This window comes from Acanthisitta chloris, unplaced genomic scaffold (assembly GCF_000695815.1).
Source record: "Acanthisitta chloris isolate BGI_N310 unplaced genomic scaffold, ASM69581v1 scaffold12635, whole genome shotgun sequence".
Classification (NCBI taxonomy): Eukaryota; Metazoa; Chordata; class Aves; order Passeriformes; family Acanthisittidae; genus Acanthisitta; species Acanthisitta chloris.
In genome coordinates, this window is record NW_008675422.1 from 3,079 (window position 1) to 27,635 (window position 24,557).

The 24,557-nt window shown below is 38.8% G+C and overlaps 1 protein-coding gene across 1 annotated transcript in view; it reads right to left on the minus strand.

Moving 5' to 3' along the window:
* Positions 1-24,557, minus strand: part of LOC103803209 (amyloid beta A4 precursor protein-binding family B member 2) — a gene marked incomplete at its 3' end in the record, with an annotated part of 33,984 nt that overhangs the window by 854 nt on the left and 8,573 nt on the right. The window contains exons 3-7 of the mRNA XM_009075753.1: positions 14,421-14,629; positions 9,552-9,614; positions 9,035-9,120; positions 8,854-8,914; positions 1,380-1,526 (exon numbers count right to left, since the gene is read on the minus strand). Coding sequence (XP_009074001.1) covers positions 1,380-1,526; positions 8,854-8,914; positions 9,035-9,120; positions 9,552-9,614; positions 14,421-14,629 — 566 coding nt within the window. The remainder of the gene's footprint in view (positions 1-1,379; positions 1,527-8,853; positions 8,915-9,034; positions 9,121-9,551; positions 9,615-14,420; positions 14,630-24,557) is intronic.

Genomic DNA, 24,557 nt, shown 5'->3' on the forward strand with positions numbered 1-24,557 from the left:
CTGGGGCCTCTTCTATCACATGCAGGAGCTGTACACATACTCTGCAGACCATGAGATCCACAGAAATGATCCTGAACCTATTGCAGAGAGAGGTAAGACAAGTTCCTGCCAATCAGAAGAAGGTGGAAGTTATCAGCTAAATATAATTTGTTTCCTCCCTATTGTGAACAGAAAGAATGGAAAGGGTCTGACTCCCTACTGACAAATGTTTCAAGAATAACAATTTTCTTCACCTCAGTGACACAGAAACCCTCTTCCTGCTTGCTTACAGTGGCTCAAGTCTCACTCTCCTAACAGGGATTCAAAGGGGAGCTGTGACACAGTGCTAGCAGCACCACTGCAAAGAGGAATGCAGGAGAGGTAGGGGACACCTGGTATGTGCAATGCCAACAGAAAAGCATTTTATCTGATCAAAAAAGTCCAGCTGTGGCTGAGATGTGAGGCTGGATATACAGGCTGCTCCTAAGAGAAGCAAAACCAGATGTAGCTGTGATAGTCATGCACAAAAATGGGGCAATCCAGCAGAATTGAGCTGCAAGTGGCATATAGAAAAAAATCCCATGGGAAATACAGCACAAAAGCCAGGATGACACCAGACAGACCTGGCTGAAAAAAGAAATCAAATAGAAACAGAGTAATCCCAAAGAAAAAGGGAGAGAAATTTGCTTGGAGGTCAGAAGCAGTAAACAGATTGTGTGAACAATGTTACCAAGATTGCTTTTTGGACCCATTTTCTACTTATATATTTGTTCCAGAAGGAAATTATTACAAGAAGGTAAAATCTGTTCATTGTGCAAAATACACTAGGATTAGAGTAATGAAACTGAATCCAAATTAGCTGGAAAAAATTGGAAAATGGGCAGATAAGCAACATAAGTCACAGGAAATTATACTTGCAATGCTCAAGGGATAGCTTGTCCACAGCTAGAAGCAATATATTTTGCTAAATTTTGTTGCCTTATTATACAAAAGCTATTTTAGAGATGAAAACACTGCACAGAGCAAGAAGAAATAATTCAGACAGACTGGGAGCTTGAACATAGGCTTTAAAGTCTCAGACTGCTGAAGAACTGCTGAGATCTGATGGTCTGAGATGAGGAAGAAGAAGAGTCATGCAGGGAAAATGACTAAAGGAAAGAGAGGCTCAATCCCAGCAGTCTTTCAGGGAGTGTTACAGGCTGTGGTATATAGGTCAATGGCAAGAACATATATTTTTCATGTAAGTAATATTGCAATGTACAGAAACATGATGCATGGCAAAATAGCAACACAAATGTGTGATGAGTAGCATTTTCCTTTTTAAATTTTACAATCCTTCAAGATGTTTCATGGTATGAGAGGGATGCTCCAAGAGGAGGAAGACTGCACCCCATTCTTACCTCTCCCCAAATGCCAACAGTGTCTCTGATGTCATTTTTACAGTAGGAGAGTTGTCTGATGCAATTGTTCACAGCAACACTGCTTTTCCCAGGAGCCAGATCTTCTTCTGCCATTTCCACCCAGCCCAGAGATCGCACAGCAAAGCACTAAGAAGAAAACAGAAAATACCTATCATGTAACACAAACTAGACAGTTAAGGTTAAATATCTACAGCTAGAAGGGGAACAGAATTAAGCTTTTGTAGATGGGCTTATGCTCAAAGATAAGCAAATGAAAATTAAGTTTGTGCATGGGAGGTGAAAGGAACAAGGAATGCATGACTTGCATGAGGTAACTGTGGACATAACAGTAACACTTCTCAATAAAATACTTTTGTTAATATAAAGGATGAACCAAGGGTGCAGTAAACAGTAGAACACACACAAACAGATAAATAATGGAAAAAGCACTACTATAGATAGAGTTGAAACTTTAGCTGTGATCTAGGGCTCTAATTGAAAAGAGAAAATACTATGTGAGTGTGCCTCTTGTGATGTACTCACACACTGTCTGGTTTTTAAGCAGAAAATTACTTTTTTTTTCTGGATTACAGCTATCCACAATAAGTTTAACTAAAGTAGCAAAAAATAACAAATTCAAAGGACTAACAAAAAGATAAGCTATCATAAGAAGAAAGCAGACTTCTATAAGAAATTTAAAATGACCTGTAAATAGAATATTTTAATTATACAGGGTTTTTTAGCAGAAAGATGTTTAGCCAACCAGAACACTCAGTTGGCAAAACAAGCCAAGGCAACATGACTTTTGCAAACAAAACAAAATGGGAGAAGTTGAATGGCACCATCTCAGCAGGTCCAGAGTGGAGTTAACCAATTAATCCTTCTTCTTGAGATGCAGTAAATAAATCAGAGTTCAAAAGCTGACACTGAATATTCATTTGCCACCTTCTAAAAACTGCTGTGAAGTCAAGCTCACACATCATCACTGGTGTGCCATGTGGGAACCACTGTCCTCAAAAAAAACCTACCCCAAAACACTGTGGCATTTTAAATATGCATAATACATCGACTCTGGCAAACTAAGGGAGGAATAAAATTCACCAGTGGGTAAAATGATTAATGACTTTTTCCCTCCTTTTCTTTAGAACTTCTCTCATCCTTCAGCCTTCTTTCAGCTTGCACAATGGCACAAATCCAGCCTCACTTCACCAAGGAGGAAACCCAGCCCACGAGCCTGTCTCCTGTACCTTTGGTACCTACTCCAACACGTCACTAAATGATGCATCTCATCTGAGACATCAGACAGCAAACACACTGCAAACTGTGCAAACCCTTTAGAGAGAGTGAGTGAAAAATTAAAACCTTTCATGCCTCCAGATTTTTTTGTGGATTTTTTTTTTTCTTTGCAAGCAAGGGACTCAACATGCAAATTCTCCCACACTGCTGCTTCCTGACCCAGCTCTGCTGGAATGCCACAAAAGTGCTGACTTTCAGTTCTAAAGGGACACAAAGGAGAAGGTGAAAGAGGAGACAACGGAGGAGTCACCACCCAGGGGTGCTCTTCACTTCAGGGCTACACAAGATACTGAAAATATCCATTTTTTTAGCAATTATTAAGGTCGTTTAATCTTAAGATTGCAGAATTGGCTTTGGCACATCAGATGCTCATGAATCTTCCTGAAAGTGCTGCTATACCCACTAGGGTATTAAATATTTATCTTTGCAAGCTTTAAAAACACCAATTTTTTTTTTTTAACTGTACCAGAAGATAGAGTTTTTTTACAAGTATTTAAATATTAAATTGAAGAGCAGAATACTAGCAGAGAGAAACATTCTCTAAATTGTAAGAGAGGAAGAACTAAATACATACAATAAGCATACTGCTTCCTCATTACTCTTCAGATCTCAACCACACCTGCAATGTGATATTTGTTTTCTGAACACAAGAATAAATATAGAGTCATAGAATGGGAAATCATATAAGTCATTGCAGTATTTAATAAGGCCTTTTATCACAGACCACTGAGCAGGTTCATGCCTGGGACACAGCATGTAGGTCACATAATTAACCATTTATTATGCAGTCAATATAATCTTCAAAATTTCACTTACATTTTCTTCGACAGTTTGAAAATAAAAAAACCCCATCATATTATTTTATGCTTTGGAAGATCAAGTATCTAACATATAGCCACTCTATTCCAAGGAAGAAAGATGTTCCAGAATATTTGCCTGCTACACATCAAGAAAGACTACACTGATTCCAGATGAAAATATTGAAGATCAAAGCTAGACTGAGTAACAAAAGAATAAAGAGTTCTTATGCAATTAATGAACACGCAAACACTTTGATTTAATTGACATGAATCGACTGCAGTGCATCCATTTTCTTGGAAAAATACTGACAGTTGTAACAGAAAAGTTCTTAGTTACAAAAAAACCCCAAAATGCAGAATGGAACAGATACTAGTAAGATTTTTCAACATTTCCAGCTTTCTCGTCACAGAAAAGTTCTTAGTTACCAAAAAAAAAATCAAAATGCAGAATGGAACAGATACTATTAAGATTTTTCAACATTTCCAGCTTTCTGTTGCAGTTTATCTTGTATTACTTGAATTGCTGAAGATGTGCACTCAATACAAAAATAAGCACACAGATATTCAGGTCACAACAAAGTTCAGAAATCCACTAATAATTGCCATTTCAAGCAGATGATTGTAAACTAAACTTCTGTAGAATTAAAAATGAGAGCTTTACAAATACTGTAAAATAACCTAAAAATTTACTTCTCTGGAGGAGGTCAATATTGAATTTTCTGCTCTCACAGTTCCTTACTCATTCTCCAGTGCTCTACAGTCTCATTTTTTCCAGTCCTGCACACTCCAATGTGTAGGATGACAAAAGTCCCTCTCTTGCTTTGAGCTTACTACTTCTATCTCAGTGGTTCCCACTGGTTTACAGCCAGAGGTCAAACCTGCTATATGAAGGCAAAAAAACATTGCAGGATTATTGTGCTGGTTCAATATTTTTTGAAACTCAATTTTTTACTTATTATTATATTTCTGAATCAAGCAAAAATCTAGTCATTTGGGCAAAAAGTAGAATGGACATTACAATTCTCTACTAATACCCCCTGTAGCTGAAGAAGAAATTAAATCACCTTATTCTTTTCTCCAGTCTTCTCAGTAAAGAACAGGCTTTGATTTTAGATGCTTCTGCAGACACCTTGATTTCACATCCTAAAAAGATGGGTTTATGGACTTTCCTTTGAGCTAAAGGTGTTTTGGGGTTCATTTTGATACAGTGAAACAATAAACATTCTTCCTTCATAAAAAGGCAGTCACATTTTTCACCAGGGACTAATAAAGGATGCTCAAATCAGGATTTTTCTTGCAGAATAACTGAACTATTAAGATAACTCAAGCAGATTTCACTATTCTGCAACACAAAATGACCCCAACAAACACACACATGCTTTGTCAGTAAAGACAAGCCCTGCAGGAGTTTACAGGGCATAAAAGAACATGTGCATTCATTGCTTTAAAACTAATGCTCTGCACTTGTTAACTATAACCTTAAATGCTGTATTTTCCTGATGCTGATAGATCTAAGTGGTTCTAATGCAGCCAGCAGCACTTTATTTAGTACTGTTGGGCATAATTTTAAATGGAATATGCATGACATCCACATTTTTTAAAAAACAAAAACAAAAACAAAAAAAACCAACAAAAAAAAAAACCACTAAAAAGCTCCCAGCCTTTAAGTGAACTCTTGACCTTACTGAAGCAATGGAAAAAAACCTTCCATCCTCACTGAAGTCAGAATTTCATGCCTTTTTAGAAGCAACATTATTACTAGTAATTTCTTTTCTGCAGGAATTATGTTTACAACAGGATCCAAAGTCAATGAAGTGAAATCACTTGTTGATGGATTCCACTCTTCAAAAAAAAGACTCAAATAAGCATGAAGCCCAAGTCCAGAAATCCTGATCCCTGGTGGGCCTGACACATTTGAGGAGTCACTGTCACACTGCAGCACCATGGAGTTGCCATCTTCAAGCATATGGAACAATGCAAACCCATGTAGGAGCAACATGGCATTATAATGTCTCATGTTTTTAAACCTCTGAAGAGATAAATATTATCTCTCCCTCCCTTTTTATTTTGATGAAATGCAGGAATTTTGACATGGAAGACTTCTCACTTTTGAAAGTTAAATTTAGAGCTGGGACTAATAACAAAATAAATATAGATGTTGGCTAGAGCTATCTAAATATCACTCTGTAATGGACACAATGGTCCATTTTAATTGATTTTTAAATTAACTTCCTCCATAAATGTACCTTTCAGCAAGTCTGCAATAGACAAATAACTCACCAAGTTTCTATCACGCTGTTTTCAAAATGTGTGTGTAGTATATAACCTACATAAATCTATATATTTATATACACACAGAGAAATGCAGACTCTGCACTTTTTCCATTAAAAAATCTACGCAACGAAGTGGTTAACGCTGTAACACTGCAAACTAGAACAAGCCATTTCCCTGAGCTACCCTAAACTGGCAAGCTAATGTAAATAATTGAAGAGAAATACAAAAATATCTGTCAGTTCATTTTGTAGCAGCAAGATGATGAAGAGACATTCAGGAGGCAGTTCACAATCAACAGGCCATTCTTTTGGAGGTGAAATGGTTGGACTCAAGTGGGGAGTATAGTGATGGTTTCTCAAAACATGGCCAGCAGTTCTTGGTAGAGAAGCTACAATTTTAAGAGCACCTTTCCACTCCTGACCATGGTACTATTCAAGTGGTTGAGATGAAAACCAGAACTTTTCAAAACAGACTTTTGGAGCAAATGCCTAGTACTTCCATAGGTGTAAATACATTCTCCCCATTCTTAGACATTGCTATATAACTGAAACGTCTCTAAAACAGTGAGGCTGGAAAAGCAAAGCTTTGCTGAACAGGCTAATATGGACAGGGAATTTAAAAACTCATGCTTGACACAAAGAGAATAAAGGCATGCTCAAATGTCAGGCCAATTCTAAAAAGGTTTTAGAGACAATGAGTTGACTTTCCATTTTTCATCCCATTCCTAGGGACAGTGACAAGTTTCCCAGGAGGTTCAGTTTCTATACACAACCATGAGAAAAAAATTTAGCACCTTCCTATGCTTCTACACATGCCCATCATATTTTGCAACAATGAAAAAAAAAAAGACAACTCAGTGAAATTTACAGTCTGGGATGGCTAAAAGCATCTTTTTTTATCTTCCTTGAAGCTCAATTAGGAAGACACAGGTTGCTCTATAAATTAACCAGGCAGGTTATGATCTGTCTCCTGGGAAGTACCAGTTCAAAACTCATTTCTAGTTGTGCATGTTTCACATGCAAAATTAAGATCCTTGTCAAGTGCAATGAGCCATCTCCAAGAAATTCCTACCAAAATAAATTACTGACATCAAGAAGCTGGATGTAATAATTCTCCTCTTTCTGTTTCTCCTTTATGACCTTGTGCAGACAACCTGACTGAGATGCCAAGGATATGGAGCTATGAACTGCATCTTAAGCATATGATGTATAGAGAAACATTTGTTCTTTATTGACAGTTTTGAATGCTCAACTGTGTTGCTACATAAATCATTTTTTTTTTTTAAACAGGAATTACATGAATTACATGACATGCTTTCCCTAAAACTGGTATTTCTGTAATGTTAGAATATTTGCAGAAGTTGATACTCCAGGAGACAACTTCTACAGCTTTCCACAAGGTGGCATGGCTCCCTTTGCTGAAACACAGCATCACTCAGTGCCAGGGAACATCTTAATTTTTTCAATTGTACTGGCCAGTGCCATGAATAGGTTTAAACAGGTGAACCTCTAACAAGGTTCATTTTCACAAATTCTTCCAGTAGAAAAAAAACTTCCTTCTGTTATGCTGAAATGAAGAAAAATTACCTGTGCTTGCTGCCATGCAAAAGCAAGCTTCAATCAGATAGTTAAGGTACATAGTATGGCAGAGGAGAGCCTAAAGGGCTAAAATAATATGTTTTTTTCCAAGTCTAGGTCATCACTTTCAAATCCTATCAGATTTCATTCAGTCTCACAATATTTGGGGCAAAATGGACCAGCAAGGCATTCACCTAACCCATCCCTTTCCCATTCCTGTGAGAATTAGAGATCCCAGAGCATTTTCTGCAGGTAAAGATTTTCCCTGCTGTTTCTGGACCACTTCCCATCCCTGTGAGGTATGGCCTTGCAGCAGGTGCTTGTCCTGCCCTAAGGGCAGAGGCAGATGCACTGAACAGCTCTGTCCTCAGCCTCTCCTGCTGCAAAGCATCATCAGCTCTGCTGAGCTTCTCCTGCAGGACTGCACACATGGGCACTACTGCCCCTGCATAACAAATCCACATCCCTATAATGTTTTCCATACTGTAAAGGTTATTGTGAAACAAACCACTCTATGGTTCTGAGGATTGGTACCTAATGTTCATCACTCCTTGAACTCCATTTCCTGTGCTTGTCATTGTAATGAGTAAAGCACATTTGTTTTATCTGATTTAAACACTGCAAGCCAAATAATCTAGATGACAAAGAAAATGAAGCACCCTGATCAGTCTGTTTTCTCTCTTAAAATATATCATTAATGCTATGATAATTACTAACTCTGTTACATCCTGCCTTCTGATCCTGTCAGTCACTGCAGGTGTATGGCACAGCCAAAACAATTAAATTACCTGGATTTCAAATTATTGAGATTCACATATATCCTTTAAAATGGATAGAAGCACAAGGAAAAACTATCAACAAGACAAATCTGAAGATACATACACAAGCATTCAAAACCTGCTGCTGCTTCTTTCTCCTCTAAACCCTTCGATTACAACAGTAAAGGCTCTGATTTAATTCTGGTGCTTGGTCACACAATGGTCTAATTTTTCTCTATGAATTGCATTCTAAATGAGGTTGCATTCTCTGTTCTAAAATACAGATTTCTCATTCTAAAATGTAACTTCCTTGTTACTAGCTGCAAGTTGAAGCAGCCACATCAAAAAAAGGAAGAGTACTTTAAAAAGGGACAAAGTTTGAAATAAAGAGCAAATTCAGTCACTGAATGCCCCAGGAAGCTACCCAGCCATGACAAACAACAGAGTCCTTTCTCACTCAGCACAGAAACCTCGCTTAGTTGTGCAAGAGGACAATTATTACAATTGGACAGTAGAATCTTGAGCTCTAAAATTCAATTTCCTGGCTTGTGTGATTTTAAAATAAGTCACACTTTCCTGACCAAACTGCATAAAGCTTTAAATCTGCAAATTTCTTGCTGGAATTAGTCTCGCTTGGTCAATCCACATTGTGCCAAAAGGAGGGGTACAGCTGATTTCAAAACTTAGGAGACATTCTCCACCTTGCAAGTCTATTTTTACAATTGCAAAATTTGTAATTGTTATCCCACTGCGGATCTTCTTACAGACCTTGGCTTCTGGATCACTGTTGATGCTACAAGAATCATCATCATCAGATTGTGGACCATTTCTGTTACAGCAAAAAAAAAAAAAAAAGACAAGGCAAAATCAGTCTCAAAACCATATGAATATTACAGCACAACACAAACCAGAGCTGGTCATTCTGCTGAGACTTCTGGAGTCATTGTACCTGAGCTTCAAAGAGGCATAGCGTAACGTTGCTCCTTCAAACTCTTTCAGACTCGGGTCTGGGTTCACAGTGGCTGCATGCAGATCCTAGAGATAGAGGCAGTGCTATTAGTATAGTTTTAAGTGCTATTAAAATAGTGTTAAGTACACCACTATGTTATGTCTTATCTCAAAGGGAAATTAAATCCTCCCTGCAAAGAAGCGATAGTATTTCTGGCTGAAGTTGAAAAGAGGCATGCATCTATTTCTCAAGCTGCATTTCATTCAGTGCAGGCATCTGATTTGTTACATCATGGCAGTTGCCCTGCTAGTTTAGATTGAATCCATTCCAAGTGGAAAGATCAGAAAAGGCAGCATGTTTGTGAGCTAGACATCCCTAGCAGTACCCCCATTCACATTGGCCTAGGTTATGAATGACATTCATGGAAAAATAAAAGGGGGGGAAAAAAACAGCCACTGCCATGCAAAAAAACAAAGGTAATAGTATTAAAGGTTCTAAAATCTGACAATATACTTGCCTTCCAAATGTCACTATTAATCTTTCCCCCATTCAGTACAGCAAAATCACTCCATGGCTGTTTCTAGACACATAATTATTCACACAGGAAGAAGCACATTGATAAAAAAAAAAGAAAAGAAAAGAAAAAGAAAAAAAACACAAGACACTCTTGTTAGCATTGATATTTACAGGATGGGTTAGGGAACAGATCACCTCAAACTTCAACTACTTAGTCCAGTCTACCATGGCATTTGGAAGAAAGGGGAGAGAAGACATGCTTCTAACAGTTACTTACCAAAACAAATGATTGAAACAAGGAAAGTTAATATAAATTAGGAACAGACAATGAAATTACTCTTTAACTATGATTTTAAAAGCAAGCAAAATGAATCTGAATATGAATGTTGGCCACAGCTGCTACAGCCTTTGATACACAGCAATTAAGGGGAAATATTAGGATTTCCATTTGATTGGCTTTTTTGTTAAAAGACTCTAATGGAACGAGACATACTGAAACACAACGATATATACAAGGGTAAGATACATACAAGGTAAAAATAAAATTTTTCTAGAGAGAAAGCACAAGAAAAGGACAGTGAAGGGAAGGAGGATTAGTAAGGAGTGCAGAGATTTCTTGCTGAAAAAGTAGCTTTGTAAAATCTAGCAGTCCTTTTATAAAACAAATCAAACCAGAACCAAACCCAAACAAAGCACCCACCCTCTATTTTTCCATTCAAGTTTCTCAAAAATTTTCAGAAGCCTTCCCTGGTACAATCAAGCAAGCAGAAGTGCATTTAGCTCCATGGCAGCCTGAGGCTCAACCTTTTCTGTAAAGCCTGAGAGGAGCAGATGATGCTGGGGTTGCCTCTCTCACTACCACACCAGGAAAGAAATCCCACAGTCCTGAACAAAAGCCAGGTGGGACAGAAACCCAGAGCCACCTCTTTATAGCTTCACCAAATCAAGAAATCTTGAAAATAATTCCCCTCTACGATGATATCTCCCACATTGCCCAGCTCAGCCCCAAGATGAAGTGGCTCAATGTATTAATTTGCAGAGTGGACTTCTCACCTCAAAAGTTTTCTCAATATACCCTCAACTCAAGGAACTATATAGTGAGAAACAACTCCCAGGAGTAACCTTTCCCTAACATGCCTCTGAATTAATTGAGTTGTTAGTTTCTCCTACGAAGCACCTCTTTAATTACTAGATGCTACTAGTTATGTTACCTCCAGAACTTCTAGAGGTGATGCAGGCCTGGGATGAGGCTATAAGACAACACATCTTACCATCACTGAATTCTGCCATGATCTTAACAAAGCTCTTATTGAAAGTGAAACCCTACAGCTTTTCCTCTGCACAGAAAATGGGAAAGAGGCAGCAAGATCTCTAAAATTTGGAAAATAACCTTACAAAAGACAAGGATTTAAAAGGGAGTAATTTGGCAACACATGAGAGAAAAGAGCCATCTAAAACTAACTAAATTTAAACAGCTATGCAAAAACGAAATACATTTTCATGCTTTTGAGGGGGAGGAAGGGAAGGATGTTACAGGTTATTCATATTTAGCATTTATTAGCATTTTTGTTAACTCAGCAGGATTTCTGCATAACACTTAACCCATAATTGCTTTGGATTGAAATTTACTGATTGTCTTGTGAAAGAAAAATTGCCTTGCAGACTGTGTAAAAGTAAGGCATTTCCACATTATTTTTCCTTTTTAAAATACTTTTTGCCATTTGTATGCATTACAGCACCATTCCTCCCTACCCATTTTTTTGATTCTCTGTTCAACAATAATAACTGTTTTCCTTTATGCTAAATATCCAGAGTAAGCTACAACATAAAAAGGGCTGAGTTGATCTGTTGACTGCCCTCAGCTGTGAGCCACATTCCACCAAATGAAGCAAAGCTTCTGTATATTACATCATTTAAGAGACAGGGACACAATAAAATAAAATGAAGGAAACTGAAAAGGAGGAAGCAAGACAAAGGGTAAAAAGGTATTATTGGGGGGGGGGGAGGGGGGGGAGTGGTTCTAAATGTTTATTTGACACACTCAGAAGCTGAAAGAGCCCAAATAAACTCATCTCACTATTAGCACATGATGCTTCACAGACAAATGCAATTTAGATTGAAGTATTTTTATGGACTCTCAGAAGTCTATTGGGACAGATATGAAATGCTGCCCATGCCAGTCTTCAATCCCAGATTACACTTTTTCATCTGCCTAGAACCTTTATATCCCCCAAACTTTTCAGAATAAAGCAATACAAATTCCAGCATGTGGGAATGAGCTAAACCAGCCCTCCCAAAACAGATTATCTTGGAGCACAGGCTTCCAAGAGAAATGAGGCAACCAGCAGTAAGTACATGGTCCAACTTGCAGATGGAAGCTCTCCACCACAACTGATGCTGCCATCAGTAGCACTGGGAAAAAGGCATTTGGGACCCCCTAACTCTAGGAGAAATTCCACATTTTTCATCAAGAGTCAGAGTGACTGTGTATGGACACCCATATTAACCCTTCCCAGAGAGGGAGAGGAGGAACACTTGGCATAGGTTGTAGTGCAGTGAACAGGAATTGCAACAAGTATCACCTGCAAGTGACCTGGAGATGATTCAGTGCTGGAATGTACCAATTGCAGAGAGATGAAAAACCAATGGTTCATGATGGCTGACACTGTCAAAACTATTTCATTACCTACCCTGATCTCTTAAACCCACAAAACAACTTATTTTGCTCTTACTGCTCTGTACTGGGGCTCTGCCCAGAGCCAGCTGAACCACAAAGGATTCTTCCTCCCATCCCCTTTAAATAAAGCTCAACATCTGTGGTTTCAGGAGATGCAAGTCTTATCCTAACAGATCCCATTGTAACTTCAGCTATGTCCCTTTGTAGCAGCTTCAGTATTTGACAGAGCACAAAGTCCTGAGCCCAATTCATGTGCAGAAACCTTCAAGAGACAAATGCCTTTCCCTATGCCTACAATTAAAAAACCCAATTAATGTCATATTAATACAAACTTCGGAAACATGCTTATTTTCCATATCATCATATGGTCTTGATGCAGCCACAGAACTGTCTATGCATAAATCTCCGCTGAACAAATTCCTTGCTGGCTTAGAACTGCCACATCAAAACCTAGATGAGCCTACTATGTACTCACATACACAGTATTTTAGACTGACTTCTCAAATGTCTTATTTAATATGTCTGTACTGTATTGGAACCTGTGTTGTTATAATTAATGTATTTTATATTCTCCATGCTGAGAATTAATGATCATTATTTATAATCACAAACTATTCTTCATTTAAAGCAAACAAAATTGTGAAAGGTTAAAAGCACATCTTGATACTTTTCCAGCAGCTGTGAAATTTTAATTGCAAAGACATTTTAACACAGAGGTAGAAAAATATTTGAAATGAAAATATGAGTTTTTCCTCTGCAGTTTACCAACCACGATGATTTCTGTGTTATTGTGGAAAACATCTATAACTTAGTAGCTAAAAGTCCCATTCTCCACATTTTTAGACAAGAAACATATAATGGGAAAGTTCTATGCCTTGCATGTAAATTCCAGAAACATGTGTGGCACTTTGCATCCAGCATTCCTGGATTTTTTCTTGTTTTGTACTGGAATGGTAACAATTGCAGCTCTTTTTCCAGGAATCCTCTCAGAAATCATTTCCAGCCTGCCTGGTGCACAGTACATTCCATGGGAGCTTGACTGATGTAAACCATAACTGAAATGTTGTGGTCAAGTTCGCAAACCTTACAAGTTGCACTTAAGAACATGTGAGAACAATCCTTCTAAAATAATGAACAAGTCTGTACATATTTAAGCCTAGAGAGGATAAAAGTTTTAGAGTCAAGATAGTCATACTTGAATGTCCTTAACTCCTCTTAGCTTTCATTTAGGTTCATTTGGTGCACAGATTAACAAAATCAAGAAGGGAAATGTTGTACTGAAATAAAATTTAAAATAACCCCCAAAAAACCCTAAGGATTGTCTAATCCAAAACACAAAACCAAAGACTCCCCTTGATTTCATAGAGCTGTGGGTATTTTTCTAAAAGTCAGCATGAAAAATAATTAATTTAGAACCAATTTTATTTTATATTAGTATTTGATTCCACACTAGTCTTCCCAGTATATGAAAATTGTGATTGTGTTTTTTGAAGCATACTCTTCCTTAGGATAATTTATTTTATTTTTCTACTTACATGATGCCAATCAATCCCCTGGATTGTGCCTGAAAGGATTATTTTAAAAGGCAGTATCACACACTGCTCCTTCAGCATGTGTGGATGAGAGAGTGCATTTTTTTCTGTTTCTAGTTAAAGACTGACTGCAACACACGGATAGATAATTTGTTTTGGCAGGATGTACAAAGAGACTTATACTTGAGAACACTTCATGTTTATTCAATAGAAACTACCCTGTGAAGGAACTAGTGTATCAAAGGAAGGCTCATATGTATTTTTTGTGATACTCCTACCAAATAAACCAAGAAGAAAGAAGTTGCAAATGAAGAGTCCAGCCAAAACACCACCATAATGTGCAAAAATTTTATGTATCCTGTATCCATATAATGCAGCAACACTTAGGTATATGCAACAGGACTGCATTAGTTTCACCTTCATCAGGCACTGGCTGTCTAATCTATATGAGACATGTCTGATTTCATCCTACACATCCAAACTTTAGTGTATTTCATGAGGCACAGCCATTAAAAAATGAACATAAGAAATACTTACGATGTATTATCAACAAGTAGCTACACTCTGGGACCACTTCAACTAACAATGAAACCTGCAAGTTCAAAAAGTGACTCCAATTTTCTTTCCAGTATGCAGCCCACAAGAAGGTACAGTATGTTACCTCAGTTTCTGGAGTAGGAGAAGGAGTAATGGAACCAAGAGATCCTTTCCGTGAGCCCTGGAGATCTGTTGGGACAGACACAGGTCGCTGCCATTGAGTTGTTCCTGTTGGGATGTGCCAGTAGTAAATCCCAGCTACATCATTGATTTTTTTCCAGCCAGGTGGTAAGTCTGGGTCTGTCTGAAACGAATGATCACTCCATATATCTGCTGGGAATAGAAAAAAAAAAAACCAAGAAAAAAGGAATCACACAAAGGCATAGATAGTTCTTCCATGGGTCTGCACAGCTGGGACAGGTGTGGTACAGCTCCTGTGTAAGTGAACAGTGGAATAAAATACCAAATTATTGAGGGTCAAAATAACATGACAGTCTGGGTTTGGCATATTAAAGAGAGGAAGAAAGTGCACTACTTACTGAAGAGCTGTTCTAATATGGCAGCTATCCAATACCATCAGAGAAACTAGCTCTTCTAATAAGGTTTAGCTTCCAGTACCTTAAATCACAGCACAGAAAGTATTATTTGGAGTTGTGGTGTACTCTGTCTTCTTCACTGCAGCACCTTCCCCTCCCAATGCATGGCAGCTGAGCATGTATTTCTGCTAATCAAAGTCATATCAAAACAGAAAACCCTTCCACAGCAACCAAACAACCCACACTAGGTTTACTTCCAGCATAAAAGAGTACTTGTTCAAAACAACGAGAACAAGAGAACTGAGCAATCATTTCACACACCCTGACTGTCACAAACACTGACTGGGCTTTCCTGACTCCATCACGTTCCTACATCAGGACCTGACAAGGCTCTTGGGAAATCAGACTTTTCCCCACTACTTAAGCTTACTTAGCATTGGTCTCTGCAAAACTCCCAAGAGAAAACTGCTTTTTTCACCCCATCAAGCAGCCTCTGCTTCATCCCTTCAGAGACTCAGCAACAGAGTGAGGATAGGAATGCTTCTAGAAGAATAGGAAAATGATGAAAAAATGAAATCCTCAGAAGTGAGGGTCCAAGCTGAGGGCAGTGCCTCTTGTTATTCTCTTTTAAAAAAAAATGGAGAAATTATGTTAGCAATTTTTCTTTAGAAATTAGGAGATAGATCCAACTAAAAAAAAAGTCACTGAGGTTTTAGAAAAGCAACAGAAGTTTTTTTAAAGGGTATAAAGTTTTTCTAATAAATAAATACACAGTTGGTCTGAATTTTTGCCTGAATGGCTGAAACATGGAGCCTGTAATAAAAAAAAAACCACAAATACAGCCATCATCCTGGTATCATTATAACTGAGGAGAGCAGTTAAAACTTCAAAAATACTAGAAAAAATGAAGTCTGTTACAGAAAACGAAACTATTAATTCACTTTTTTGAAACCACTAGTAACAGACATGTACCTCCACAACACCATAAACACAGTCGTATTTAACTGGCAATTCTGGCTAGGAGAGCTGTGTGAGCACATTTTCCATTTTAAATAAGTTAGGAAAAAGTCCATATAATGTAATATATTGCTGCTTGTAACTCCCTTCTCCAAATGTCAGCCTCTGCCAATTACCTGATATAGAGCAGCAATAAATCCCATGCTGTAGTAGTAGTTCAGCTACTAAGTTTGGGGTAATAATTAGAAATTTTAGTAATTACACTTTTATGTCAAGTTAAAATTAATTTACCATCTGAGGCTCATCTAGGAAACAGTGTTATCATATTGAAAGGAGACAGAAATAAACAACCTAATACACTAAAGAGCATATGTAATTGGTGACCAAGCTCTGTGGCAAAACCAGTATTTTCATCACTTAATACTGTTTCAGGGGAAAGGAAAGTAATCAACCTGATGTCATCATGAATCACTCGTTAGCCCCCGTTCAATTAAACAGAAATTAAAAACTACAGCATTCAGTGGGATCTTTAGGAGCAGACCAAGTTGTGCAGTAAATGGAGAGCATTTCTTTTTCCATCATTTTGTAATGCCATGAACAGTTTGCTCAGCACAGGCATCATGCATTGGCATGGCCAACACTCACCCAGGACAGGGCATAGCAGTGGCAGCACAACAGATACAAATAGCACACTGCATCTAAAGGCAGTGCAGCTTTCCAGCTGCTGTTGGCACCACTCTCTGCTGATGTAATTTGTGGATACTTCATAATTAGACTAAATGCCATGAAGCTGAAGCAGCTTTTAACTAGTTCAGGCTTTCTTCTGCAGGCACAGCTAGAAATAAATCCCTTTCACTGGACACCAAAGGGAGTCATTCAGAGACAAACACAGATGGAAAGAGAATGGCTGGAACTCTGGAGACACTTTGTGCAAGAGCAGGAAGGCAAAGGTGCAGCACAATATATTTTAATTTAACAGCAAGTTGTGTTAAAATTTTGAGATAATAATTACTTATTTCTTTTTAATAAGGAACTACTCTGAAGTAAAATGTTCAATCAGAGCTAATAATTGACACTTAAGGAAAAATGCACCAGCAACAGAACTGTATAGGAACAAAAAAATACTTAAAATAGACTATAGGAAACAAACTTTCTGCTTTTGGACTAACAAAAAACTAGGTGTCATCTCCACTTCAAAGAGAACTTGGTGGTGACACTAAGCAAAGTGCTGGGGATGGAACCCAGAGTCAGTGCTTCTCTGCTTAGGTCCTTGTGCATGAGGGAACTTGGTCCACTAAAGGCCAAATAAACTTGCTTCCTGAAGAATATTCTCTTAAGTAAAGCAACAGGTCTAATGCAATAAATTTTGTATTGAACTGGGAGTTGCACATGGAAAAACAGACACGTATTTTGGATGCACAGCTCTTCTTCAGGTGAAAACAAATCCCACCAACCAGCATGGCTAGGGCATGAATTTATGGACAAGAAAAGCACTCCTGAATATGAAGAAATGCAGTCCCAAAGGGCTTGAGTTTGGCAGTCAGTACACATGACTTCAAAGCAGAGACTGTAGAAGTGCTGTACTGAGTCAGAGTGCTGAAAGTTCTGTACCTCAGGGATGCACAGTAATAGCACCTATGCCACAGGACAATTTTAACTGGGTTATTTCACAGGTTAAAAGCACATTTATGGAAAACTGGGAGACAGCAGCAAGGCAGAGTCATTGCAAGACAGAAAATAAATTCAGGGAAATCTGAGGAGTATCATTGCCCCATCCAAAGGACACATGTGCTTTGCTTTCTGAGGGATCCATTTCCACACAGGGACCTCATTTCGCCTACTTGGAAGCAGCAGGAGGTGGGAACACAGAGCTTCTGGCTGATCCAAACACAGCTCTGCTGGAGTTAGCAGAAGCACCAGATTTTCAGTCAGCCTTTGCAGCTAAGGAGAGCTCCTTTCACTGCATCACAGCAGAATGACCAAGTTAGACCACTTGTCTGCAGGCTCAACAATACCTGCAAACACGAGCTACATTATCTAAATAGGTTAAGTAATGAAATACCCAAAGTGTACTGAGAGAAAGATGAGACATCTCACTTTTTTTTGTACTTCTAGCTTAGTTATCTCAATTCTTACGATTGTTTTGTTACAATTTTTCTTCTGTAAAGATCCTCCGAAGCAAAGGGATACTGCCCAAACACAGGATTTGATCTAGACTCTGATTGTCTACCACCATCTCAAAAGCATAGTTCCACAGCAAAAAAAATTAACTGAAAAGGAGCATTCAGTGTCCAGGCTGGAAGCATGATGGTCCAAACAGGAACACTTTAAGAGTCTTCCAAATCTAAAAAAATCTTCTGGCCAATAACAAATCTATAAATCCACTTCTGAATCTCTGACCCTCCCACTGCTCCCCTTCCAGCAATGTGGGCAGTTTAAAAGAAGGAACTCAAACTGGAAAGCACCTTGTTTGTAATGAGATCTGCACCAAAGCTTCCTATATCAAAAATTGCAAATTATGGGATAGCAAAGGATTCAACAACATGCTGTTGCACTGTTTGGACACCAAAGGGAAACCACGAGCTTCAAATCTGTCTGTCTTCATTGCTAGGATGAAGCATAATGAAGAGTTAGCCCACAACATCACATGCATTTTGCAGATTATATCCTTCTGGGCATACAAGGGGAAGCACAAGAAAGGAACTGGGAAGACAGTAGGATAAAAAGGTTTTATCAAAAAGAAAAGGGATAGGGGAAAGTCTTTGTTTCCCTCTTCTGAAGTTTCAAAATCTTGAAATAAAAATATTTCCCTTCTGTCTTCTGCATCTAAATAAAAGGAAAACTAAAGGCAAAGAAAGCCACAGAAACTCAGTCTTATTGAAAGGATGCCAATTACTTCAGCAGATCCAGGATTTGATCCTAAAGGAAGCATGTTCCTCCCCCACCCCATATGCACACTGAAGATCAAGGCAGGCACTGGAAGGAAGGGGAAGATGTATTAATGAGTGAAGGCAAACAAAATTGAAGGAGCACTCTCCATTCCATGGCACAATAGAAAGAACACAGGTCTTGTGTATTTTTATCCCATTTATTTCCTGTCGTGGGCTCCATGTGCAAGTTTAAGTAGTCTGGGTTTAACAAAAAGAAGATTCCAAAGGTAACTGTTCTCCCTTAACAAGCACTACATCCAAATCGACAGTGTCACCTACTCACACAATTCACACCAGTGATGGGGTAGTCTCACCCAAGCATCACTGCAAGCAGCATGAATGCCAGCTCAGAAACAAATGCAGCAAAAAGACAAGGCACCAGGACAAGTGATTATAAATCAGACAAGTCTGTCTAATTTGGGGAACGTTATTCAACGAGGAGGGATAAACAGCCAGAAGCTGGTCATTTGTCACCATCTTTTCTCACAGCATGCAACTGGTTGTCATGACAACCCTGTCATCCTCCTTGCCGAACTGCTGAACTGGGGAGAGGAAGATTCTCTAACAGCTTCCAGGAAAACATGCTGAAATGTGGGATTTACAGGCACACACGTAACCAGACACTACCTGTGCCAAAATGAACTGCTGTTTAGATGAACTGTAACAAAGCATGATCAGAAAAAAGACTGATTTCTTAAAAATCCTAAGGAAGCTTGAGATGAATTGTCTGTACTAATTTTTTTCATGTGATGTGATCTTTGTCCTGCTGTATAAATCATGAGTTACTACAAGCATAAGAGGCATTCAAGCAGAGATGACTAATCTTAAGACAGAAGAAAGCAGCTTTGTCGACATTCAGGAAAAAAAAAAATCTCCCACCACTAAACCCACTTGTCCTGGCTTCTTCTCCCTTTCAGCGACCAAAGCCCAAGCTGCTGATATAAGGAGCAAAGTCCTAGTACAACAATCAAAGAAAACCAAGGTCAAGTGATTCAGCAGAAGCCTTCTGAACTGCTGATGACAGCCCTGGATGAGGGCTGATGAGGATACTGGCTGTACCCACTTAAATGGGAGAACTTCAGGGCTCTGCTAATTGTTTGCTCAGTGGCAATGCAGCCTGAGTTCAGAGGTGAAGCCTCCAGAAAGCAGCACACAGCTTGCATTTACAGCAGTAGTAGGAAAAAGGACTGCAGGAAGATTGTGAGGAAAGGGCCATATGTTTCCTCCTGGAAAATGGGCCAGAAATCAGCAAACACAAGAGGACTATCCTGTTCACCAACCAAAACCATCTCTCCATGAAAGCAGAATCCAAATGAAGTGGCCATCCCAGCCAAGGGACTCACACTTGACTAAAGCTGCTTCTCTTTGACAGCCTCATTTACAGTACTGTGCAAATGCACTGGAAAACCCTTTTTCTGAATTTAATGATTCAATGAAAGCAGAACACAAAATTGAATTACAACTGAGTTACTATCTAAAATTAAATGTTGTACTTCACGAAAAAGCAAAGCTTGCAAGAACAGTCATTTCTCCTCTCAGATGCAAGCTCTGCTCATCCCACAGTCCATGTGGATGCATGGCTCCACACACAGTCTGGCAGATGCTCTAGAATGCCATGGAAATGCACTTTATCTTCACACCAACCCTGTGAGTGCAAACCCCCTTTGAAACAAAGTCAGGCAGAGGTAGGAGAAAAGATCTTGAGATGCATTAAATAACTCCCCTGAAGTCATGCCCAGACTCTGCAGATTCCCTAGGATCTGTGCAGGCTCCCTGCACCCAAACACCAGTCACAAGATCATGGTGCACAGAGACCATCCACTGTTCTCCAGTGGGTCTACATGCCAGAGTCCCCTTCCCTCCTACACCAAGGACTGCTTTTTCTAATGTGGCAAGAAACCAACTTCTAGCCCCTGCCACCCAACTGAGTCACTTCAGTACTACCAGTAAAAGCCAGAATGTTACTTTAAACAACCTATATATGCATTAGTTTGCCCCTTTAAAGATGTAGTCAAATGTGCATTAGAAAGCAAACTGCAAGCTCCTGGTTTTTTCCAACATAGAAGCCAAAGAGCTAATACATCCCCATCTCCAAATTCATTTAATGTTGCTACAGTACGGAAGGGAAGGGAGAAGTTATTATAGTGAAAATCCACTTTTGCCATTGGAGATGCACAAGCATGAAATACTACACAAGCCTAGGAAGCAATGCATTGTCTCCTGTGGCCTACTGCCTGCTTGCAAAGAGAGAGGGAAAAGCTAAGGGAAAAGCTTGGGCACAGCAGGCAACTACAGCCTGTGTTGAGGCTGTGTAAGAGCTGCTCCCAGCCTTCAAACTTGGAGACTTTTTAGAAAAAAGACCCAACAACCAAACAGCTTTAACCTTTTCAAAACTAATTTTGCTAGAGTCGAACTGAGTCTTCTGCACAATGCACAGAGACATACATGAAATGCAACATGCAGCATCCACAGTGGGAAGACTCTGAACCTGGGCTGCTGACAGCAGAGGCAGGTGCCAGGGGAGCTGGCTATATTGCACTCACTGTGGGAGAGGGAAGCATGCTGACAGTGCACAGGGGGCTCTCAGAGCCCATAAGCTTCTTCAAGTATTTCACATCACTACAGTGCTATAAACTTCCTATTAAACCTTTATTCATACTGTTAGATACCTTTTGGTATTGAGAAAACTCATAGATGTTAATCACCTTTGAAAGCATCCACCATTAGAAATACCATTATTTTCATTCTCATATCTACTTTATGGCACTCCAGTACTAAAAGTTTATTTTTCCCAGTGATGTATTTATACACATAATTGAAACCAGACTCTGAAATCTACATTTAAGGAGATACAAATGGTATCTCTGATAACAACCAATAACAAGAATTAAAAGAGAATTCAGAAAATAAAAACTGTGGCACTGATCACCCTGGTAAGTCTAAATTAGCAAACAGCAGCCAGAAACAAACCCAACACACAACAACTGGAGTCCTGTGCCAGGCAATATTTAAAAGAGAAAAATGGAGGAATTAATTTCACAACTCTGCAGAACCACAACACAATTTTACTTGCAATTAGTGTCACCTTCAATTCAAAGTCTATTAGCAAAACAGATACTTTGAAAACAAGGATAAACTTTCCTTAAAGCTGCATATGCCCAGAATTTAACAACTTGAAAAGCTTTCTTTGTTGCAAAACCTGAGCAAGAATCTCCCTAAAAACAAACATCTGCCTGGTTAGAATATAAACATACCACAGCACAGTAAAACAATAAACAAAATCTCCAGTGTATGATAGACCACCAGGCACTGAGCTTTATTAGCACTCTGGAAAACACACAGCTGTTTGTCTCCACAGGTAGCCACAAACAGCAGAATGAGAGATGCACAAGCAAAGCATGGTCCTTCCCTGACTGAAACCAGTACCTAATCTTTGCTGAAAACCTTGCAATTTGTGGACATGTCCAAGGGCTGCAAGTGGTCTTGGAAAACTGGAAAACCAGTTACACAGGATAAGATGATTGCCCTTTCTGGATTTCCATTTACCTTTGTTGCTGTGCAAAAACTAACTGCAAATAGATCCTACAGGGTTAGGATATGCACAGCTTCAAGAGCTGCTTTTCAATGCACAACTTCACTTTTCAGTTTCCTTCATCACACAAAGATGTCCATCTCCTGGTTTTTATCAATTTCTTAACAGTCCCTGATCTGCTACTTAAAATCCTCATATACAACACCAGGCTATTAATTACCTTTTGCTACTCTGGAAGCATCAAGGTCAGAGTTCTCTGAAGACAACACTTCAGTACTCATTGGCACTTGAAAAAGTCACATGTTAGGAACTAAGATCATAACCAAACCCTTAAGACTACTGTTTTAATGTAGAATTGAACTATCAAAGGACTATTTCATGCACTTCCATGTGCTCTATTACAAAAAACGGACATAGCAGAATTAGAGAAGACAAAACCAGATAAAAATGCTTCTGCAGGAAGAGACATTGAGTGTAGTAGGACTCTTGGGCTTAAAAAAGAATTGCCAGGGAGAAGGGAAGGATGTCACAGAAATCTGTAAAATCATGAATGGTGGGAAGAAGGCAAGGATAGAAAGGAAATCATCATTCACTGTTATTTATTGCTTCCTAAAACAGAAAAGCAATAGGCATCTAATAAAATTATTGGAGAGTAATTTTATAACAAAGGGAAATACTTTTTCATACAACATATAATTAAATTAGGGAGCTCATGGTCACAGGATGTTGTGGATGCCAGAAATACAAATGAGACAAAAAAATAATTAAACAAGTTCATGTCAAGAAAGTCTATCCTTTTTCAGACCTGAACAAATTGATTTATTTAGGGCTGGCACAATGGACAAAACAAAACATCCAAGATATTAGTCAACATTCTTTGACAGCTCCCAATCCAGTACTGGCTATAAACTACCTCACATTGCTAACTCCCAAACCCCCACTCAGTATTTCAGAAGTTACTTTACCTTAAACTTTAGGCAATGACTAGAGGTACCAACCACTCTTATACTATGCAGAGAGACATTTTTCTTCCCTTTGACTGCAAGGAAAATAAAACAGTCCCAGGAGAGGAATTTGTGATATGTGAAAGAGAAATTTGAAGTCTGATTCATAATGTACTTTAAACCTATGTAAAAACCTTCAGGCTCTATGGATCACAAGTCTAAACATCACTTGTCAATTTGCTACTGAAAGAATGAGCACTCAGAAATACCTTTACAGTATTAGCTACACACCATGCACACTGCAACCTACACAGTCAGATATCAGCTGATCTGCCATTGAGCAGAATTCTTATTAACAGATAAAATAACTGCATTCAAGATCTAGAGTTAAGAGACATTGTCAACCAGTGCTGTGAAAAAGTAAAATAGATGTGTTACTTACAGTTACCAGACGCTCCTGCATAGTTCAACACGTACTGATCTGCGAGCAGCATCCTTTAAGTTTGCTATATACATGTCCCAACAGCTTCATATTCTCCTGTGTAGCATCTCCAACTCAAATATGGGAAAACACACTGCTATGTTTAAACAGACACTTCCTTAATTTGTCTAACGAGGAATGGCACTTTGGATGGGAGGAAAGAAAAGCCACCCCCATTTAACTGCCGGTGGATGTAACAGAGGAAACACCACATGTTGACCATATAAATGACAGCGTTTCCTAATGAGCCAGGAGAAAATGAGAGAGATGGCTCTACAGGAATTACAGCAGCCTGTGCATATAGTGCATTCTCTACCGAATTTATTCCAGCTTGCAGGACACTGATGTATTTTCTGACTGCCTCTGCTCAGAGGACAAGCTTTTGAAACAGTCCTTTCACCCCACAAGCCTTTAGAGATCAATCACATCAAGATTTAATCTGTTCAACTTTGGACCAGAACAGCCCCTCAGCCTGCAAATCAACCCCTGGAAATATATTTATGTTGGTTTTTCCTCCTCAGCTGCCTGTATAAACATGAAAAGAAAAAACTTAGAAAAATGTAAAGCAAATAGCCACTCTTAGAAGACAAAATTCTTCTTCAGGCTGCAAACCTCCAGCTCCCTGAAGGTGCATTGCAGGAATGGTAGAACTTGATTTAGTGAAAGAGTTCTATTAGTGAGAGAGCTGTTCTCATTGCAAAGTCCCTCCCCTTGCTATAATCAATAATTTAAGCAAAGCCAAGAATCATGTCAGCCAAAATGACCAGGGTAACTCGACTGTCTCCTCCTTGCAGAATAGAAGTAAAATTAAATTAAAATCTGAATGGAAATGTATTCTAATTAAAAAATTAATGTGGCCAATCTGAGTTGTGCATTTTGGC